Source organism: Heteronotia binoei, chromosome 9 (genome assembly GCF_032191835.1).
Source record: "Heteronotia binoei isolate CCM8104 ecotype False Entrance Well chromosome 9, APGP_CSIRO_Hbin_v1, whole genome shotgun sequence".
NCBI classification, from domain to species: Eukaryota; Metazoa; Chordata; class Lepidosauria; order Squamata; family Gekkonidae; genus Heteronotia; species Heteronotia binoei.
The window spans coordinates 23,543,187-23,561,872 of record NC_083231.1 but is presented as its reverse complement, the minus strand read 5'-3'; the positions used below and the strand labels follow the sequence as shown (position 1 = coordinate 23,561,872).

The window sequence follows — 18,686 nt, the reverse complement described above, 5'->3', positions numbered from 1 at the left end:
AGAAGACATTTAAATGACAATAGTAAAGGCTCCTCATAGGCTTTATAGAACTCAGCAGGTAGGCCATCTGGACCCGGAGCTTTGCCATTCTTTTGGGATGCCATTGCGTCTCCCACTTCCCTTATCGTTACTGGTTCATTTAAATTTTTTTGTTGTTCTTCTGTGAATTTATTAAGATTATTTTGGTTAATATATTCTTCTAAGTCTACCTTTTGAACTTGTTTATCTTCACATAATCTTTTATAAAATTGTTCCACAATTTGGCGTATCTCCTGTCTTTGGACTTTCTCTTTGTTATTTTCATCTTTCAATACCAGTATTATTCTTTTGGCATTCTCTTTTCTCATTCTGTAGGCCAACCATCTTCCAGGTTTATTAGCATGTTCAAAAAAGTTTTGTCTGGCAAATCTCAATTTTTTCTCCATTTCCTCTATAAGCAGTAAATTAAGTTGGTGTTGTGTTTCTTTAACCTTATTTTGAAACTCCTGTTTTGTCGGTTGTGCTTTTAAATTCTTTTCAGCTTTTCCTGCTTGTGACATTAGTCTTTGATAATTTTCAGTTCTGTCTTTCTTTTTCTTTGCGCTGTATCTAATTGCAAGGCCCCTAATATATGCTTTAGCGGTATCCCAAACTACTTGCATCTTTACATCTCGAGTTATATTCTCTTTAAAGAAAGATTTCATTTCAACCTTGGATTCTTTAAGAAAGTCTTTATCTTTTAAAATAGACGTATTTAACCTCCATGTTCTTCTCAATTGTGTACCTTTAAGTTTTATCATTACAGGACTATGATCTGATAAGACTCTTGTTTGAATTTCTGTCTCAACTAAATCTTTAACCAAGTTTGTGGAGAGCCAACACATATCAATTCTTGACCACGTTTGATGGCTAGCAGAGTAATATGTAAATATATTTCGAATTTGGGTATCTTGTTCTCCATACATCAACTAGCCAGTTCTTCTACAAGCTTCCAAAAACTTGTTGGTAGTTGGAGACCCTTGGCTTTAGTATGTTTGTGTGCTTTATTTATCCAATTGTCTGTCAGAAACTGCGTTAAAGTCTCCTACTATGCAGTATTCTGCATAATCCAGATGTGACAACCTTAGATGTAAATCTTTGGAAAAATTTTCTTGGTGATCATTCGTGGCATAAATATTTGCCAATAAAATTTTTTATTGTCCACCATAACTTCCACTAATAGGATTCTTCCATCTTCTGAAGCATACTGTAATTGTGGTTTAAATTTATCCTTAACGTATGTTGCCAATCCCCTTTTCTTTTTATTTGTATCTGTTGCTGTAAACAAATTGCCAAGTTTCTTATTTTTCAAAAAATGTTGGTCTTTGGCCAAAATATGAGTTTCTTGTAAACAAATTATATTCATTTCCAGTTTTGTTAGATATCTAAAGGTCTTCCTCCTTTTTATAGGAAAATTAAGTCCATTCACATTAATAGAGATTATTGATGCCATTATGGATTTTTCTTATCACTATCTTTTTTATCTTTTTTAGTCTGCAATCTTGCTGGGTATTTCTGTGGATCATTTGGATCCTCTTCATCTGAGCTTTCTTTTTCCTTTTCGTCTTCCTTCTTTTTCTTCCCCTCTTTTTTCCCCACTCTCTTCAGAAAGTTTTGAGCTTTAAAGATAGAGTTTATCATATATCTATTCTCTTCATAGGTAAAGAGCAAGCCTTCCGGCATTAACCATATATAGGGTATTTCTCTTTCTCTCAAAAAGTTTGTCAGGGTTTGATATTCTCTTCTCTTTTGTCTGACTGGCCATGGCACCTCTCTCAAAATTTTCACTGTATTTCCTGCTATAGTCACTGCTTTATCTCTTGCTTCCTTCAAAATATTGTCTCTGGTCTTCTTTCTTGTGAGCTTCAAATGAATTTAGCTAGGCAATTTATTCCGTCTCGTAAAACTTGATGGTACTCACTTAACTTGATCAAACTCTTCTTCCATCCTTTCAGGAGTTATACCCTCCCCCTTTCTCACCGCCTTTGCCTCTGTCTGTGTTCCGCTTCGCTCCCGACTCTCCAATTCCCCTGGTTAGACAAGTAATACTTCAAAACTCAATATTAGAAGGGAAAAAAAGACTTACAATCTTAATAATGATAATTCAGCTTATTCAGCTCATGCAGAAACGCTTGATAAAGAAGATAGAAGAAGTCCGGCAGTCAACCCTGATGCCATTTAAAAATGGTGATCAGAGCAGCGAGGCTCACAGTGAGCCGGGCTCGGGAGACAGCCACTGCTGTCAGTCCCCACCTCCAGCTCAGGCTGTCTACCTTCCGGGACCCTTCCTGGGTCCCAGAGTCGGGTCTCCCAAAGGGAGAGACCCCTCAACTGCACGATTAAGGAGCTGCTCTGGACGAGCCGGTCCGAGTCGCTCCTTAGATCAGGTTGCCGAAACCAGAAGTCCCCAAAGTGGCGCCTTTTCAAGCTGGCTCCTGGCAAGCCAGGGGCGACTCAGGGGCTGGATGGGGACAAGAGGCAAATGTGTGCATGTGGTGGACACACTTTTTTGGTCCCATTCAGGGGCTGGATGGGGACAAGAGGCAAATGTGTGCATGTGGTGGACACCCTTCCTGGGTCCCAGAGTCGGGTCTCCCAAAGGGAGAGACCCCTCAACTGCACGATTAAGGAGCGGCTCTGGACGAGCCGGTCCGAGTCGCTCCTTAGATCAGGTTGCCGAAACCAGAAGTCCCCAAAGTGGCGCCTTTTCAAGCTGGCTCCTGGCAAGCCAGGGGCGACTCAGGGGCTGGATGGGGACAAGAGGCAAATGTGTGCATGTGGTGGACACACTTTTTTGGTCCCATTCAGGGGCTGGATGGGGACAAGAGGCAAATGTGTGCATGTGGTGGACACCCTTCCTGGGTCCCAGAGTCGGGTCTCCCAAAGGGAGAGACCCCTCAACTGCACGATTAAGGAGCGGCTCTGGACGAGCCGGTCCGAGTCGCTCCTTAGATCAGGTTGCCGAAACCAGAAGTCCCCAAAGTGGCGCCTTTTCAAGCTGGCTCCTGGCAAGCCAGGGGCGACTCAGGGGCTGGATGGGGACAAGAGGCAAATGTGTGCATGTGGTGGACACACTTTTTTGGTCCCATTCCTGGGGTGGCCATCTGTTATCACACAATCAGTGTGCTCTTTGAAGCATTCCAGCAAGTGCGTTGTGAAAGTCCGGGGGGGGTTCCTGTTAAAGAAACTACATCCCTGCCTCTGATTTCATCTCTCCACCTGAGTGTTGGGTAGTTTTTTTGTTCTGTTTTTGTAACAACAGGTATATGCAGACAGGCAGGGTGAATACAATAAATCACTGACAAGAGTGCAATTTTTTGTTTTGCTTCACATCAGTGGCTGCTATGGTGATAATGAAATACACAGTCTATTAATGTCACAACATGGGGAAGTGTGCCTAAACATTACAAAAGGCAAGAACTTGATATTGCCATTTTTGAAACTGCATAGCTGTAGGCAGCACGGAAATGTTTTAAAAATAATAATAAAACAAACTAATTTATCAACATCCATGAGGTGTTTTGGTAATTTATTTATCTTAATTATTTAAGTAGTTCTAACCCACTTTTTCCCTCACAGAGACCTAAAGCCGCTTGAACAGAAAATGTGCTACATAAAAATGCCAGTATGGATCTGTCCTAATCTTATTGGCTGGTTTACCTGAAGACACGGGGTACGAGGCAAGAGCTCTTGGCCCTTTCACTTGTGCTCCCAGCCATGCCCAAGTTTTATGGAATATCTGAAACAAGAAGGGGAAGGCCAGTCCTCAGCTAAGATGTGGAACAGCTGGCCAAAGATATTCTTTGTGCTCCCTGGTGTTTAAACAAGAGTTTCACAAAAAAGGCAAGCCCAAGATCCATTCTATTTCCTCTTTAAAGGACAGCTCAGGTAGCTCCTGTGAAACTCTGTCACTTCCTGTGATTCTCAAAAATAGGGGTTTTTTTGTAGCAGGCATATTAGGCTACACCCCCCTGATGTAGCCAATCCTCCAAGAGTTTACAGGGCTCTTCTTTCAGGGCCTACTATAAGCTCTTGGAGGATTACATCAGGGGTGTGTGGCCTAATATGCAAAAGAGTTCCTGCTACAAAAAAAAGAACCCTGTTTAAAGATATGGTGGCAGCACTAGCAAGCCTTAATAAAAAGTAATGGAAGGTTATTTATTTATTCATCATTTTAGATTTCTATCCCACCCTTCCCGAAAACGGGCTCAGGACTGGTGAAACACATTTAATTATGTGAAACACATTTAATTACTTTTTTCTTTCTTTTTTTTATTCCCAGGATTATACACTTACCATGTATTTCCAACAATCCTGGAGAGATAAAAGATTATCGTACTCTGGAATACCGTTGAATCTGACTTTAGATAACAGAGTGGCTGACTATCTCTGGGTACCAGATACTTACTTCCTGAATGACAAGAAATCCTTTGTTCATGGAGTTACAGTGAAAAATCGAATGATTCGACTCCATCCAGATGGTACAGTTCTTTACGGATTACGGTATGTATATTTCATTCTATGTTGCAGCTAACTGAAGTTTTCACATGAGGTGAGATGCTGGATAAATTATCACAAAAGTTATTTTCCCGTAGCCTTTTCAGACAGGAACACATCCCCTGCCCAAGAAATTTATTCCTTTGTTGTCTCTGAACCAGCTGTGCACCACATTCCCAGCTGTAATTATTCCCAAGGCCTCTAACAGCTTCTTTGAAAAATGAACTATTACAAAGTATGCTGGTTTACCACAATAAAAACAAACAGGAAAAACCTAAAAGAACACCCATTCAGTTCAAGCAACCAAGCAGCAATATTTCAATCAATCAAGAATAAAACTTGTTAGCAATAAAAACAGTGAACATAAAAAAAGGTAACTAGCAGCATGGATGAGTGAGATAAGAACCAGGGAGGGCTGCCAGCCTCCAGGTGGGTTGTAAACAATAATTACAACCAGGGCTTTTTTTGTAGCAGGAACGCCTTTGTATATTAGGCCACACACTCCTGATGTGTATATTAGACCACACAATACTCCAAGAGCCTAGAGGGCTCTTAGTACAGGGCCTAATGTAAGCTCCAGGAGGATTAGCTACATCAGGGAGGTGTGGCCTAATAGGCAAAGGAGTTCCTGCTACAAAAAAAAGCCCTGATTACAATTAGTAATTCACAGCTTAATGTAGAATTTACACACACTCCATAAGCATTATATCAGTGCTTAACCACACTTCAAACAGCGTTTAAAGCTAAAGCCCCGCAATCAACTTTTAAATAACAATTACTTCTGCATTCAACATGCAACGTTTGCAGTATACTTGGCCAACAAAGACAGCAGTCTTTCAATTAAATGTAGGCTGAGAAGAATGAATCAAAAGTTGTTTTTCTGTTGGTTATCCTGTGTATATATTCAGTAATGTGATAACACGCTTCCTAGATTTCTGTCTTTGCGTGTTTCGAATGTCTTCCTTTTTGACCACACGATTATGTCTCTGGAACCAAGGCTCATAGCATTGTGAGGAAATCAGTTCTAACATTTACACAGGCAAAATGGTTCTCCCCAGGGTTTTGTTTGTAGAAAAAGCCCAGCAGGAACTCATTTGCATATTAGGCCATACACCCCTGACATCACCATTGTTTCACGCAGGGCTTTTTGATAGGAAAAAGCCCCCCAGGAACTCATTCGTATATTCGGCCACACCCCCTGGTGCCAAGGCAGCCAGAACTGCGTTCCTGTGCGTTCCTGTTTAAAAAAAAAAAAAAAAAACTGGTTCTCCCAGTATTACAACTGATCTCCAGGCAATAGAGATCAGTTCATCTAGAGAAAATGACTGCTTTGGAAGGATTCTATGGCATTATAGCCCATTGAAGTCTCTCCCTTCCCCATACTCCATCCTCCTCAGGCTCCACACCAAAAATCTCCAGGTATTTCCCAACCCAGAGCTGACAACCCTAGAAACAGGCCAGTCCTATCACCTCACCCTACCCCCAAACTATCCTTGAATAAAAAGCCTGTGTAACTGGCACCAAAGATAGATTCTGTGGCAAGCAAATGTATGTGGGGAAAAGAGTTCTAAAGTTGAAGGAAAAGGAAAAAGGAAAGGTCCCCTGTGCAAGCACCAGTCATTTCCGACTCTGGGGTGACGTTGCTTTCACAACGTTTTCACAACAGACTTTTTACAGGGTGATTTGCCATTGCCTTCTCCAGTCATCTATGCTTTCCCCACAGCAAGCCGGGTACTCATTTTACTGACCTTGGAAGGATGGAAGGCTGAGTCAACCTCGAGATGACTACCTGAAAACCCAGCTTCCACCGGATCAAACTCAGGTCGTGAGCAGAGCTTAGGACTGCAGTACTGCAGCTTTAACACTCTGCCTCCCTCCCCAAATGTTAAACAGGCTTGCCAGCCCAAGGTGGCTTTGTTAGAGGCTGCGATCACACATACTAAATAATTCACTTCCATTTAGGGTTGCCAAGTCCAATTGAAGAAATACCTGGGAACTTTGGGGGTGGAGCCAGGAGACTTTGGGGGTGGAGCCAGGAGATGTTAGGGGTGGAGCCAAGATCAAGGCTGTGACAAGCGCCGCAGCCGCAGGTTCCCGCGCCGCAGCCGCTGCCTGAGGAGGAAGCTGTCCCTTCCTCCTCCTCCCGCTCGTCCTCCCCGCCCCTCGGCCCTGCCTGAGGCTGGAAGCCTGGGTGAAGCAGGGCGGTGGCGCGGGCATGGAGAGCAGGGCCGGGGGCTCGGGGGCTCCTCATTGGCCTCCGGCGCTGCCGCGCTGGTGCTGGCGGGGCTGTGCTGCCAACGCCGGAGGCCGAGGTGCTGCCTCCGGCGCTGCCGTGCTGGTGCTGGCGGGGCTGTGCTGGCGGGGCTGTGCTGCCAACGCCGCCAGCCAGCGAGGCCCTTGGCCGACAGCTCCTCCGCCACCGCTGCCTCCTCCTGCTGCTGGGTGCCGACGGGCCCGCCGCCTGCGGCCTCACTGGGCGGGAAGGGGGCGGCAGCGGCGCGGCGGCCTCGCACGCTCCGGGACGGGGCGGCTCGCCATTTCCCCCCTCTCCCCCGCTTCCATTTTTGGGGGAGCGGGGGAAGAGGGGGGAAATCCTGGGGTCCCCCACCCAGGGCAGGAGGGTTGGGACCCCTACTTCCATTCCATTTTCAGTGCACTTTCCAACTGGTTTTACTGTGTGAACTGGCAAAATCCAGTTGGAAAGTGCATTGAAAGTTGACTGAAAGTGCATTATTTAGTGTGTGTGATCACAGAGAGCCACTGTGCTCCAGTCTACAAAAGCTTCTCTGATTGGTTGCCTGGGAATTAATCACACTACGGATGGATGCTCTCTGCCTTGTTTCAGTCATATTTATTCTTGTTAAAACATAAAGGCCCTGTCATGAAAACCAAACGGAATGATACAATCGAGGCAACATATGGCATCGCATGAGGTACAAAAGGTATTTTTAGAGACTCGCATTTTGTTTTTGTTTGGCTAATTTTTGCCATATTGCTTGGATGCTTTGAGCATATATTAGCTTACTTTGGCATGCCTGGATTTCTTTTTCTTTTAATCTTAATGCTCAGTGTTAACTTGCTGCAATCACAGCAAATTAACTAAAGTGCCAAACTGACACTCTCCAACATTTCTCAGAGGGGGAACGTGCTTAGAACACCCCGGTTCTCTCATAGAGAAATATTTTACTTGAGATCTCTCACACACCCCAACTTTATCCCAGTTTAACCCATAGTTCTCTGCCTGCAGCCCACTGCATGCCTCTTGCCCACTGAAATCAACCAAGCATCCCACACAGGATGTAGACCAGGGGTGGCCAAACTTGCTTAATGTAAGAGCCACGTAGAATAAATGTCAGATGTTTGAGAGCCACAAGACATGAATGCCAGATGCTTGAGATTGACAAGACAGGGAGAAGGAAGTGGAAAGAAAGCAACTTTAACTTTAAATGCGTTCTCCAAGCCGCTGGCTGACTTGGTTTGGAGAAGTGATTTAAAGAGATAAATGCCTTTTCCAAGCTGGCCAATGGGGCGGTGGAGGCTTTGAGAGCCACACAACATGTGTGAAAGAGCCACATGTGCCTTCCGAGCCACAGTTTGGCCACACCTGATATAGACTAATAGGCCTTCTAATCGTGGCCTAACCTGCCCCCTTTGTTTCGGGACACCCGACCTGATGAAGAGTTCTAGAAAGCATCAAACCTTGCACAAAGTGTTGTGATGTTTGGATCGGTTTTAATAAAAGGTTGTGCATGACTCCATTTTTTATCTTTTTTTTTCTTTTAACCTTGATCTTACTTTTTTTTAAAAAGGTACATGTATACTGAACACAGCAAAGGAAGTTCCAAAGCAGTAAATCTGCTACATGTAAGATGTTTCAAAGAGTATATAATACCTCATTTTGTTTTCCAGAACTGTCTAGAGGTATATGCAGTTCTCAGAAAGTATGAGAGTCACATTAGACAAACCCTGTTTAACTTTAAAGGAAAGGTCAGAGGCCTCCCTGCCATAGCAACTAACCCATCAAGTTGCATCAAAGGGTTTCATAACTAGCAGAGGATTCAGTGGGAGCTCACAGAAGCTCAGCTCCTGAGCCTTTCTGAGAGTTCCCCCTCCTCCTTCTGAGAGTTCCACCTCCTTGTCCATTGAATAGTAGGCGCAGATGCATAACAATCCCTGGATGAGCTCCACCACCTTTTTTTCTATTTTACCCCTGATAACTAATATCCCAGAGCTGGCTGCAGATTATTCATTCATTAATTGCCTACTCCCATGGAATTCTGGGCAATTTACAGCCAGTAAAAACAAGACCAAAAGGTAACTCCAATATTTCAGATGGCGTTAAAATTTTAATACCCTGCTCGGGACTGCACCGTAGCTCACAGGTAGGCAAGGAGCAAGCCAAAACAAAGGTGGAGGAAGAGGGTGCTGGCTATGGTGGAAGTTCTAGGGTTGCCAATCCCCAGGTGGAGGCAGGGGATCCCCTGGTTTGGAAGCCCTCCCCCTGCTTCAGGGTCATCAGAAAGCGTGGGGGTGGGGAGGGAAATGTCTGCTGAGCACTCATTATTCCCTATGAAGACCGATTCCCATAGAGAATAATGGAGAATTGATTGGTGGGTGTCCAGGGCTCTGGGTGGCTTGGTAGAACATCTCCGCCTTACATGCCCTGCAGAACTGTATCAAATCCCACAGGGCCCTGGTGATATTTGGCACACAGTTCTACCAGGCTGGTGCACCAGATGGTCTTGGGGTCTCCATCCAGATGGCCTTGGTGTATCTACCTGAAAATTCCACCAGGCCAAGGCACCAGATGGTCTTGGTGTATCCATCTGATGCTTTGGGGTTCATGAACACCACAAGTTGTGCTCTCTCTTCCCCCCCCCCCCATTACAGAAGACAAGGTTTCCAAAAAGGCTGAATGTGCTGCTCTGAGAGTTCATCCATTGGGGGTTGCCAGGTCCCCCCTCCCTCAGATGCTGGCAAAAAATAAGAGGACAGGGTTGCCAGATCCAAGCTGGGAAACTCCTAGAGATTTGGGGATGGAGCCTGGGAAGACAGAGATCTCAGTGGAATACTGACCTCCATTGTCTGGAGATGAGATGTAATTCCAGGGGACCCCCAGGTCCCATCTGTAGGCTGACATCCCTACCTATGGACAGCATCCTAATGTGCTGACATCACTTGCATCATGACTGGAAGTGCAGTCAGTTGACCATTTAGCATATGCTAGTGCATCCACAGTAACATCAGCACAACGAATATCAAAATGTCTACCAATGAAGGCATTGGTGTCCCGTTCCCAGCAAACAAAAAATGGTAGGGTGAAACAAGGCCAGGCAGACAGGGAGCAAGCTGAGCTCTGCAAATGCTACCTGTACCTCAGAGGGTCACATTTGCCTGCTGAATGTAATGGACTGATGTGTTGCTGTTTATGGCCACAGAGCTGACTTCTGCTTTGATGCTGGATTTGAGATGTCTCCGTGTGAAAAACAGAAGGATCTGTCCTTCCTGCTGGTATTTTTAACACAATGATGCCTCAATCTGTTGAATATATGATTTATAGTAGAGCCAATAAACTCAGATGTGAATAGGTTAGACAATGTGTTTCATGCTTTGCTTCTGAAGGTCATGAGGAAATGTAGACACCTTGGCTGTAGATTTTGTATAGCTACAAGTTGTTGGATGTGACATTTTTATGGTGCAGTCTTTGCACACAGGTGCCAGCTTGGTTTATACCAGTGATTTGAAAATCTGTGTTTAAATGAATTTATAAACATACACACTTCAGACTGAGATTCTCACACCAGAGCAACACTACTGTGATATGTGGGATCCACAATTTTTATGCTGTAGCCCCTATGCACAAGTGTAACCTGCATTAGAAAGTGTCTCCTTATAAAATCTTAAGGATCTGTTAGCAGCCAGGCTCTGGATCTAGATGGTTGCACTGCTGTGGCACCATAGTTTTAAATCCATGGTTTAGCAAACCTGAAATGGTCCCAGGGGCACTACTCTCAACCTAACCTACCTAAAAGGGTTGTTGTGAGGATACAGTGGAGGTGAAAACAATGTAAGCCACTTTGGGTCTTGACTGGGGAGCAGGGAAGTAGAAGTGTGCATTTGGTTTATCTGGAAAGAAAAGCTAGATCAGATTAGAGAACCTGATTCGGCTATCGATATAACTGAGCCCAAATAAAAGCTGATATTATTTGGCTTTTATTCGGGAGCAGCTTGAAGAATGCATTTAAAGAGACTGTATTCACTTTAAATGCCCTTTCCCCCTCGATTGAAAGCAATGGAGGATGGGGGCATCTTCTTTGGGACTCCATAGAATTGGACCCCCTCATCCAATCTTTTTCAAACTTGGGGGAGAGGGGGTAAGGAGTGGCAATTTGAAGCTATGCTGTGAATTTAATGTCTCTACCTCTAAAACAGCTCCCCTGAGCGCCAAATACCACTGAATTGATTATCCATATAATGGAGCCCCAAAATTCTGGTTTTCCAAATATTTCCCAAATCTGAATACCATACCAGTATTGGGATTCAGGAATATAAGGAAATACCAATATTTTTCAGATTCAATATACCTGAACCTGAAAAATATGATTGGGGGGGGGGGATACCTAAAAGACAGGGCATAAATGCAGTAAATGAATCTACAGGAAAAATGTAACATATAGTTGGGCCCTACACACGTCTGTCCCAGCTGTACATATGCAAGTATGTAATGTGCATGACTTCCATACTTTATATAGTTGCTGCAGAACACACCGGTATGTGAAATGACCTACGAATGTATTCCTTTGCACAAATATCTTACAGCAAGCACGACACATGGGACTTACTTTTGAGCAAACATTCCTAGTATGAAATCCTAAACATAATTAAGTGGAAGAACTTGGTGCTTAGAAAATGTGCTCAGGACCTGAGATTTAACAAATTAATTAAATCTGTATGAAAGCCACCGCATACTGCACACAATAATTTGAAGAAAATGTAAAATATTAAAACAAATCCAAAGAAGCAAGGCCTCATTATGCACTGAAATGAAGCTTAAGGCAACAGGAGTAAGGAAATGGTTACCCTGTCATTAATTTTCTATGCACTGCTTAATTCCCACCTGAGCGATTCATGCAAAAACTGTCCTCAAGTCTCTCTTGGGGAGTAGCAGACTTCACTGGTGTAGATAAATGACTGCTGCTGCGGGGGTGGGGGGGGGTTAGTATTTCAGTCTGTGTGAGAGAGAAAAAATAGAAGTCTGTGAGGAAATGGTTGATAAATTCCAGAATGTGGTTATCGTTTGTTAAACAGAGCATGAGGAGAATGCGTCTTGCTAATTGCCTTCAGACCTCATGGCCACAGTCCCTTTTCCATCAAACCGACTTCTAAAAATCAGCTTATAAGTGTTAGCACACTTACACAAATGCTAGGATGTGGCAATTTTCCTTTTTGAACAGGCTGCATTGCCTTCTCTGCCTTACAGTGGCTGGACAAGCATCAGTTTAGCCAAACGTCTAAGGTGGGACTATCTTGTATTTGTAGAAGCAACACTAAAATTGTATATTTTTCTGTCGCATCAAAATTTGGATAGTTAACACTGCATAGAAAAAATGTAGCCAAAGAGAGAAAAACATTCACTATCTCCAGAGAACCTAATCATTCATGGTTACCTAAAGCTTATTTGCACCTCCATGTACATCATTCATGGGCTGTATCTTAAAGTGATTTGTGAATGAACTGCCAGGAGACAGGGCAGCATTATAGCTGTTATAAACACAATAACATATGATCTAGTGTAGTGGCAAAGACTGCACATGAAACTCACTGGTTCACATCTCATTTAAGCCATGAATTTGCAAGACAGCCCTCAGCAAGTTGCCATCATTCAGCCTTAATCTCCCATCTACTGACCCATTTTATAGGGTTGTTGTACGAATTACCGCTCTGGTTTCACTTCATTTTGCCCTCAGTGACATCATCACTCAGCCAAATCTGATTGGCTAGGGAATAGTGACTTGAGAATTGTGGCTTTGAAACTCATTAGAAACATTTCTTTTCCTGTCTTGCAGAAATAAAGATGAAAGGAGCAGTAATTAAAGTTGTATGTTGCAGTGGATTTCTAATTTGCATATAATTAACTGGCATATTGATGACAATGCTAATATATATCAAAAGGAACATGGGGACCTTAACGCATTGCAAATGAGTTACTTCCAAGAAATGCCAGTGTAATGACCAAAGGAAAGAAAAGGAAAGGTCCCCTGTGCAAGCATCAGTCGTTTCCGACTCTGGGGATGAAGTTGCTCTCACATTTTCATGGCAGACTTTTTACAGGGTGGTTTGCCATTGCCTTCCCCAGTCTTCCCCCCCAGCAAGCTGGGTACTCATTTTACCGACCTAAGAAGGATGGAAGGCTGAGACAACCTCAAGCCAGCTACCTGAAAACCCAGCTTTCTCTGGGGATCAAAGAAATGACCAAAATGAACAGCCAAATCTGGGTGGGAATCCGACTGCTTAATTTGCAGCCATCAGTTTCCCTTCTGAACTTTATCCCTATCAGCTACAGTGTCTGCAATCCACACTTAACTAGGAGAGATATTTGGATTCCCAGTCTTGTCTTATCTTACTGGCCCAGAACACTCACACTGCACAAGCAGGATTCACTCAAGTTTTATGGGGCTGTTATGTATTGCATCTCACTGAGTTCTTGTTGCCTGAGCCTGAGACAGGCACTCCTTGCAAACCAGGATCCTGAAGCCTGGAAGAACTGGCCAGTCAGAATGCTAGGCATGTAACAACTTGTAACAAAGAGATGCAAATGAAGGATTCTGTGGTGAGCCAATAGGAGTAACCAGGGGTGGGATTTTAGCAGGAGTATTAGGCCACACACCCCTGATTTGGCCAATCCTCCAAGAGCTTACAAAAAGAGCCTTGAAAGCTCTTGGAGGATTGGCTACATCAAGGGGTGTGGCCTAATATGCAAAGGAGCTCCTGTTAGAATTCCTCCCCTGGGAGTAACTCTTGCCTGATAGAGGGGTGTGGTTAACCATGGCCAGATTGTTTATAGTTGCAGTTTTGCCTGGGTTGCTTGTGACTGTTTTTTTCTGGCAATGAAGTGTTCTTGGTTGATTCAGAGCTGGCTGAACTCACTTTTATTTCAAGCGCCACCAGGCCAGAAACCTACAATGCTTCCCTACTGCTTTATAGGTCAAAAACAGCACTTTGAATTGTCACCAGTACCTGATTGGGAGCCAGTGCAGGTGCTGAAGTATTGGTGAACGTATGAACATATGAAGCTGAATCAGACCCTCGGTTAGGCTTCCCAACCCCCCCCCCCGCCCTGCCAAGGGACCCCTGGATTAGCAGCCTAATCCCCCGCTCCCTAAAAATCTGATAGTGGGGGTGGGGGTGGGGGGGTGGAACGGCGTCGTGTCTCTTTCCCTGCCTGGCTTCAGGCTTCTCCATTCCTCTGATTCACAAAGACCCGCCCACCGCCGGCCTGCTATTCGCTCCAGTCCGGCCTCCCTTCACAAGGTGCATGCTGGGACTTGTAGTCCTTGCATCCTCTCATGTCTGCTGAGCATTATTCTCTATGTGGAGATTGATTCTCATAGGGTATAATAGGGAATTGATTCAGAGGTTTCAGGGGCTCTGGGGGAGCTGTTTTTGAGGTAGAGGCACCAAATTTTCAGTATAGTATCTAGTGACTCTCCCCAAAGTATCTCCCAAGTTTCAAAACGATTGGACCAGGGGGTCCCATTCTATGAGCCCCAAAAGAAGGTGCCCCTATCCTTCATTATTTTCTATGGAAGGAAGACATTTAAAAAGGTGTGCGGTTCCTTTAAATGTGATGGCCAGAACTCCTTTGGAGTTCAATTATGCTTGTCACACCCTTGTTCCTGGCTCCGCCCAGATGTCTCCTGGCTCCACCCCCAAAGTCCCCAGATATTTCTTGAATTGGACTTGGCAACCCTACCCTCGGTCCATCAAAGTCAGTATTGTCTACTCAGACTGGCAGGGGCTCTCCAGGGTCTCAAGCTGACGTTTTGCACACCTACTTGCCTGGACCCTTTTTAGTTGGAGATGCTGGGAATTGAACCTGGGACCTTCTGCTTACCAAGCAGATGCTCTACCACTGAGCCACCGTCCCTCCCCTTAGTGTTAAATATGCAGACCAGAGAGAACATTCCGGACAGCCTGAAGATTCCAAAGTGCCTTCAAAGGCAGCCCTGTGTAGAGTTATTTACAATAGTCTAATCTGGTAGTGACTGTTGCATTGGTCACCGTGCCAAGGTTAGAGTGGACAGATACAGGGTTTGGCATAGGTGATAAAATGCTGTCTTCTCCACCCTGCACATATTTGTCTAGGGAAGAATCAAGCCACACCCCTAAGCTCCTAATGAAGTCCAGAGAGATGGGCTCCATCAAGTGCAGGTAAGGCTGGCTACCCCTGAGCTCCAGACCTGCCCAACCACATGATCTCTGCTTTTGAAGGATTGAACTTCAGCCAGGTCTCACCTAATCAGTTCACTACAACATCCAGGAACAAGGCTAGGGACAAGATCCCAGCAATGGGCTGCTTTTCAAGCAGGAGGTGAAGGTGGGCTGTCATCCACATATTGCTGGCACCCAATTCAAAACTTCCTGACAACCTCCACCAGAGGGTGCATATAGATATTAAACAACATTGGGGAGAGGATCAACCCCATGAGACTCCACATTAGCCTGGGGAGCCAGTATCTCTCCACCAATGGATACCCTCTGTGAGCGCCAATGGAGGAATTAGGAGAACCACCTCAGTGCAGTACTTCTCACCCTTGGGGGGCTAGGCAGTCGACCAGAAGCAGATGGTGAACAGTGACAAAAACAACTAGCGTATACAAGAAAATAAGCAGCTCTGGTCTGCTTTTATTAAGGTGTAATCGGATGTTGTCAGCCGAGGCTACCAGAGCTATCTTAGACCCAAACCGCAGGCTGAAACCAGATTGGGAGGTATCCAAGGCTAATGTTTCATCCAGAAAATATTGAATCACTGCTCACTCCATCATCTTTCCCAGGGCTTTTTTTGTAGCAGGAACTCCTTTGCATATTAAATCACACCCCCTGATGTAGCCAATTCTCCAAGAGTTTACAGGGCTCTTAGAACAGGGCCTACTGTAAGCTCCAGGAGGATTGGCTACATCAAGGGGTGTGTGGCCTAATATGCAAAGAAGTACCTGTTACAAAAAGAAACGCCCTGAGTCCTTTCCCAAGAATGGAAGGTTTGAAACTGAGTGGTAATTGACTAGGTCCCCCTCATCGAATACTGGCCTTTTCAGGAAAGGTGTCACCACCACCTCCTTAAGGGAGGTAGGGAAAGACCCCAGAGAGAGGGAAAAATTAATAATTTATCTCAGGGCTCCTCCTGCCATATCCTTGCAGGAAGGGCAGGGAACTTAAGGGAATTACATTTCCCAAAATGCAGTTAGGGAAATGTAAGATGGACAACTGATGTCTTCTGGGAACAGAGTCTTAAAAACATCTGATAGCTAACATCAAAGGATCTGGGGCCTACAATTCCCTGAGTTTGGGTTTCCAACCTCCAGGTGAGGCCTGGAGGTCTGGAATTACAACTGATCTCCAGACTACAGAAATCAGTTCCCCTGGAGAAAATGGCTGCTTTGGAGGAAGAAGATGAAGATATTGGATTTATATCCCGCCCTCCACTCCGAAGAGTCCCAGAGTGGCTCACAATCTCCTTTACCTTCCTCCCCCACAACAGACACCCTGTGAGGTGGGTGGGGCTGGAGAGGGCTCTCACAGCAGCTGCCCTTTCAAGGACAACCTCTGCCAGAGCTATGGCTGACCCAAGGCCACGCTAGCAGGTGCAAGTGGAGGAGTGGGGAATCAAACCCGGTTCTCCCAGATAAGAGTCCTCACACTTAACCACTACACCAAACTGGCACTGGAGGGTGGCATTATACTCCATTGAAGTCCCTCCCCTCCCCAAACTGCTAACTCTCCAACCTGACCCCCAAATTTCCAGGAATTTCCCAACCTGGGGATGGCCAGGCAGGGGAAGACAGCTCCTTCGGGCATGTCTGAATAGTCCCGCCCATCCCCCCTGCTAAACTGTACATCCAAAGCCACTCTCCCCAGTACTTTTTGGAGGCCAGCAGGAATGATTGCGGATCCATTCAGTGATGTCCATTCAGTGGTGCTGTTGAATAATATTACTGATAATAATATCACTAGGGTTTGTAGAATCTTTCGGGCTCAAGTGCCGTGTTCTACTGGAGAAAGTTTTCCTTCCAGACGTTTCGTTCTCAGCTGCGGAGAACATCCTCAGTGGCGTTGCAGCCGGAGCAGGCGCTCTGCTGCCAAGAAGTTCAGAGTGCCTGCTCCGGCTGCAACGCCACTGAGGATGTTCTCCGCAGCTGAGAATGAAACGTCTGGAAGGAAAACTTTCTCCAGTAGAACACGGCACTTGAGCCCGAAAGATTCTACAAACCCTAATGATGTTACCAGCCGTGAAAACCTGAAATCTTTAATAATATCACTGATGTCCATTCAGTAATAATCCATTCAGTGATGCTGTTAAATAATTTTAGATTCTGGACTTCACAGTTTACTTATTCATTTATTTATAAAAGCCAAGGTTAATTTCCCATTTGAATTATTTATGCTGCTGCTCCATGTGAACATTAACATTGTAGACCCGCCATGTACCCTATTGGGAGGAAGGCAAGGTATGTTGGGAGGAGGGAAATAGTTCCTCCTCAAAGGTTTGCCAAGGGTTTTATCCTCTCCCTTGTCCATCCCCCCACCATCCCTTTGTCTGTCTCATGCATTTTTATCCCATCATTCCTAAAAGGAGCTCAGAGTGGTTACGGTGCATCTCCATTCCACATCTACCCCTGACTAATGGGAAGATGCTGTCTGAGTTCATGCTCTGACTCAGAACAGGAAAGAAGCCTTCCAGTAAATCCCTCTCTGGATCAGAGATCCAAATCTAATTCCGAAGAATTCCTTCCCACCCTCCCCAGCTGATCTGATGCAGAGAAATCCGGAGGGAAGCAAATTCTTGTAATTTTCTTTTGTTTCTCCACTTCCTTCTCCTCCAGAATCACAGAATCAATATATATATATATATATATATATATATATATATATATATATATATATATATATATATATAGCCACTGTGTGATACAGAGTGTTGGACTGGATGGGCCATTGGCCTGATCCAACATGGCTTCTCTTATGTTCTTATGATGAGAACTCCTGAGTCATCTTGCCCAACCCCTTGCACGATGCAGGGACTTCACAAATACCTTCCCCCACACATACGCATACATCCCCAGCAGTGTTCCCTCCAAGCTAAGTTAGTGTGCGCTAGCTCACAGATTTTTATCCTCCAGCTCACAGATTTTTGTCTTTGCTCAGGAAGGGTGACCCCAGAGCACACTAATTTATGCAGTAGCTCACAACTTTAATGTCAGTAGCTCACAACTTACATGCCAGTGGCTCACAAAGTAGAATTTTTGCTCACTCCACAGCTTAGAGGGAACATTGGCTGGGGGTAATGTTCCCTCTAAGCTGCAGAGTCTTGCAAGCAAAAATTCTAATTTGTGAGCTACTGGAATTAAATTTGTGAGCTATGTCATAAATTAGTGTGCTCTGGGGTCATCCTTCCTGAGCTAAGAGAAAAATGTGTGAACTGGAGGCTAAAAATCTGTGAGCTAGCTCATGCTAACTCAGCTTAGAGGGAACACTGGCTGGGGGCCCAAACAAGATCCTGGAGTGAGAGTGTTAAAAAGTTTTCACAGATTTTTAGCCTCCAGCTCACAGATTTTGGTCTTCGCTCAGGAAGGATGACCCAAGAGCACACTAATTTATGCAGTAGCTCGCAACTTTCACGCCAGTGGTTCACAAAGTACAATTTTTGCTCACAAGACTGCAGCTTAGAGGGAACACTAATCCCCAGTGACCCCTCCTCCATGCCCAGAAGATGGCAAAAAAACCTCTCCCTGACCACAAAGTGTCAATCAGCATTTCCCTGGGCATGTAAGCAGGGGCCACAAGAACTCAGTACTGATGCAGCCCTCCTTGCCCTCCTTCTCGTGATCAGCCTAATTCACAGAATCACTTATGCTGACCCTGTGAATTAATGTCCTCCAAAACATTGTCTCATT

General features: G+C 44.9%; 1 protein-coding gene across 1 annotated transcript in view; it reads left to right on the top strand.

Annotated features, from left to right (window-relative positions):
• GABRB1 (gamma-aminobutyric acid type A receptor subunit beta1) overlaps positions 1-18,686 on the top strand; it is a 187,813-nt gene that overhangs the window by 118,348 nt on the left and 50,779 nt on the right. Inside the window, exon 4 of the mRNA XM_060247298.1 lies at positions 4,301-4,521. Coding sequence (XP_060103281.1) covers positions 4,301-4,521 — 221 coding nt within the window. The remainder of the gene's footprint in view (positions 1-4,300; positions 4,522-18,686) is intronic.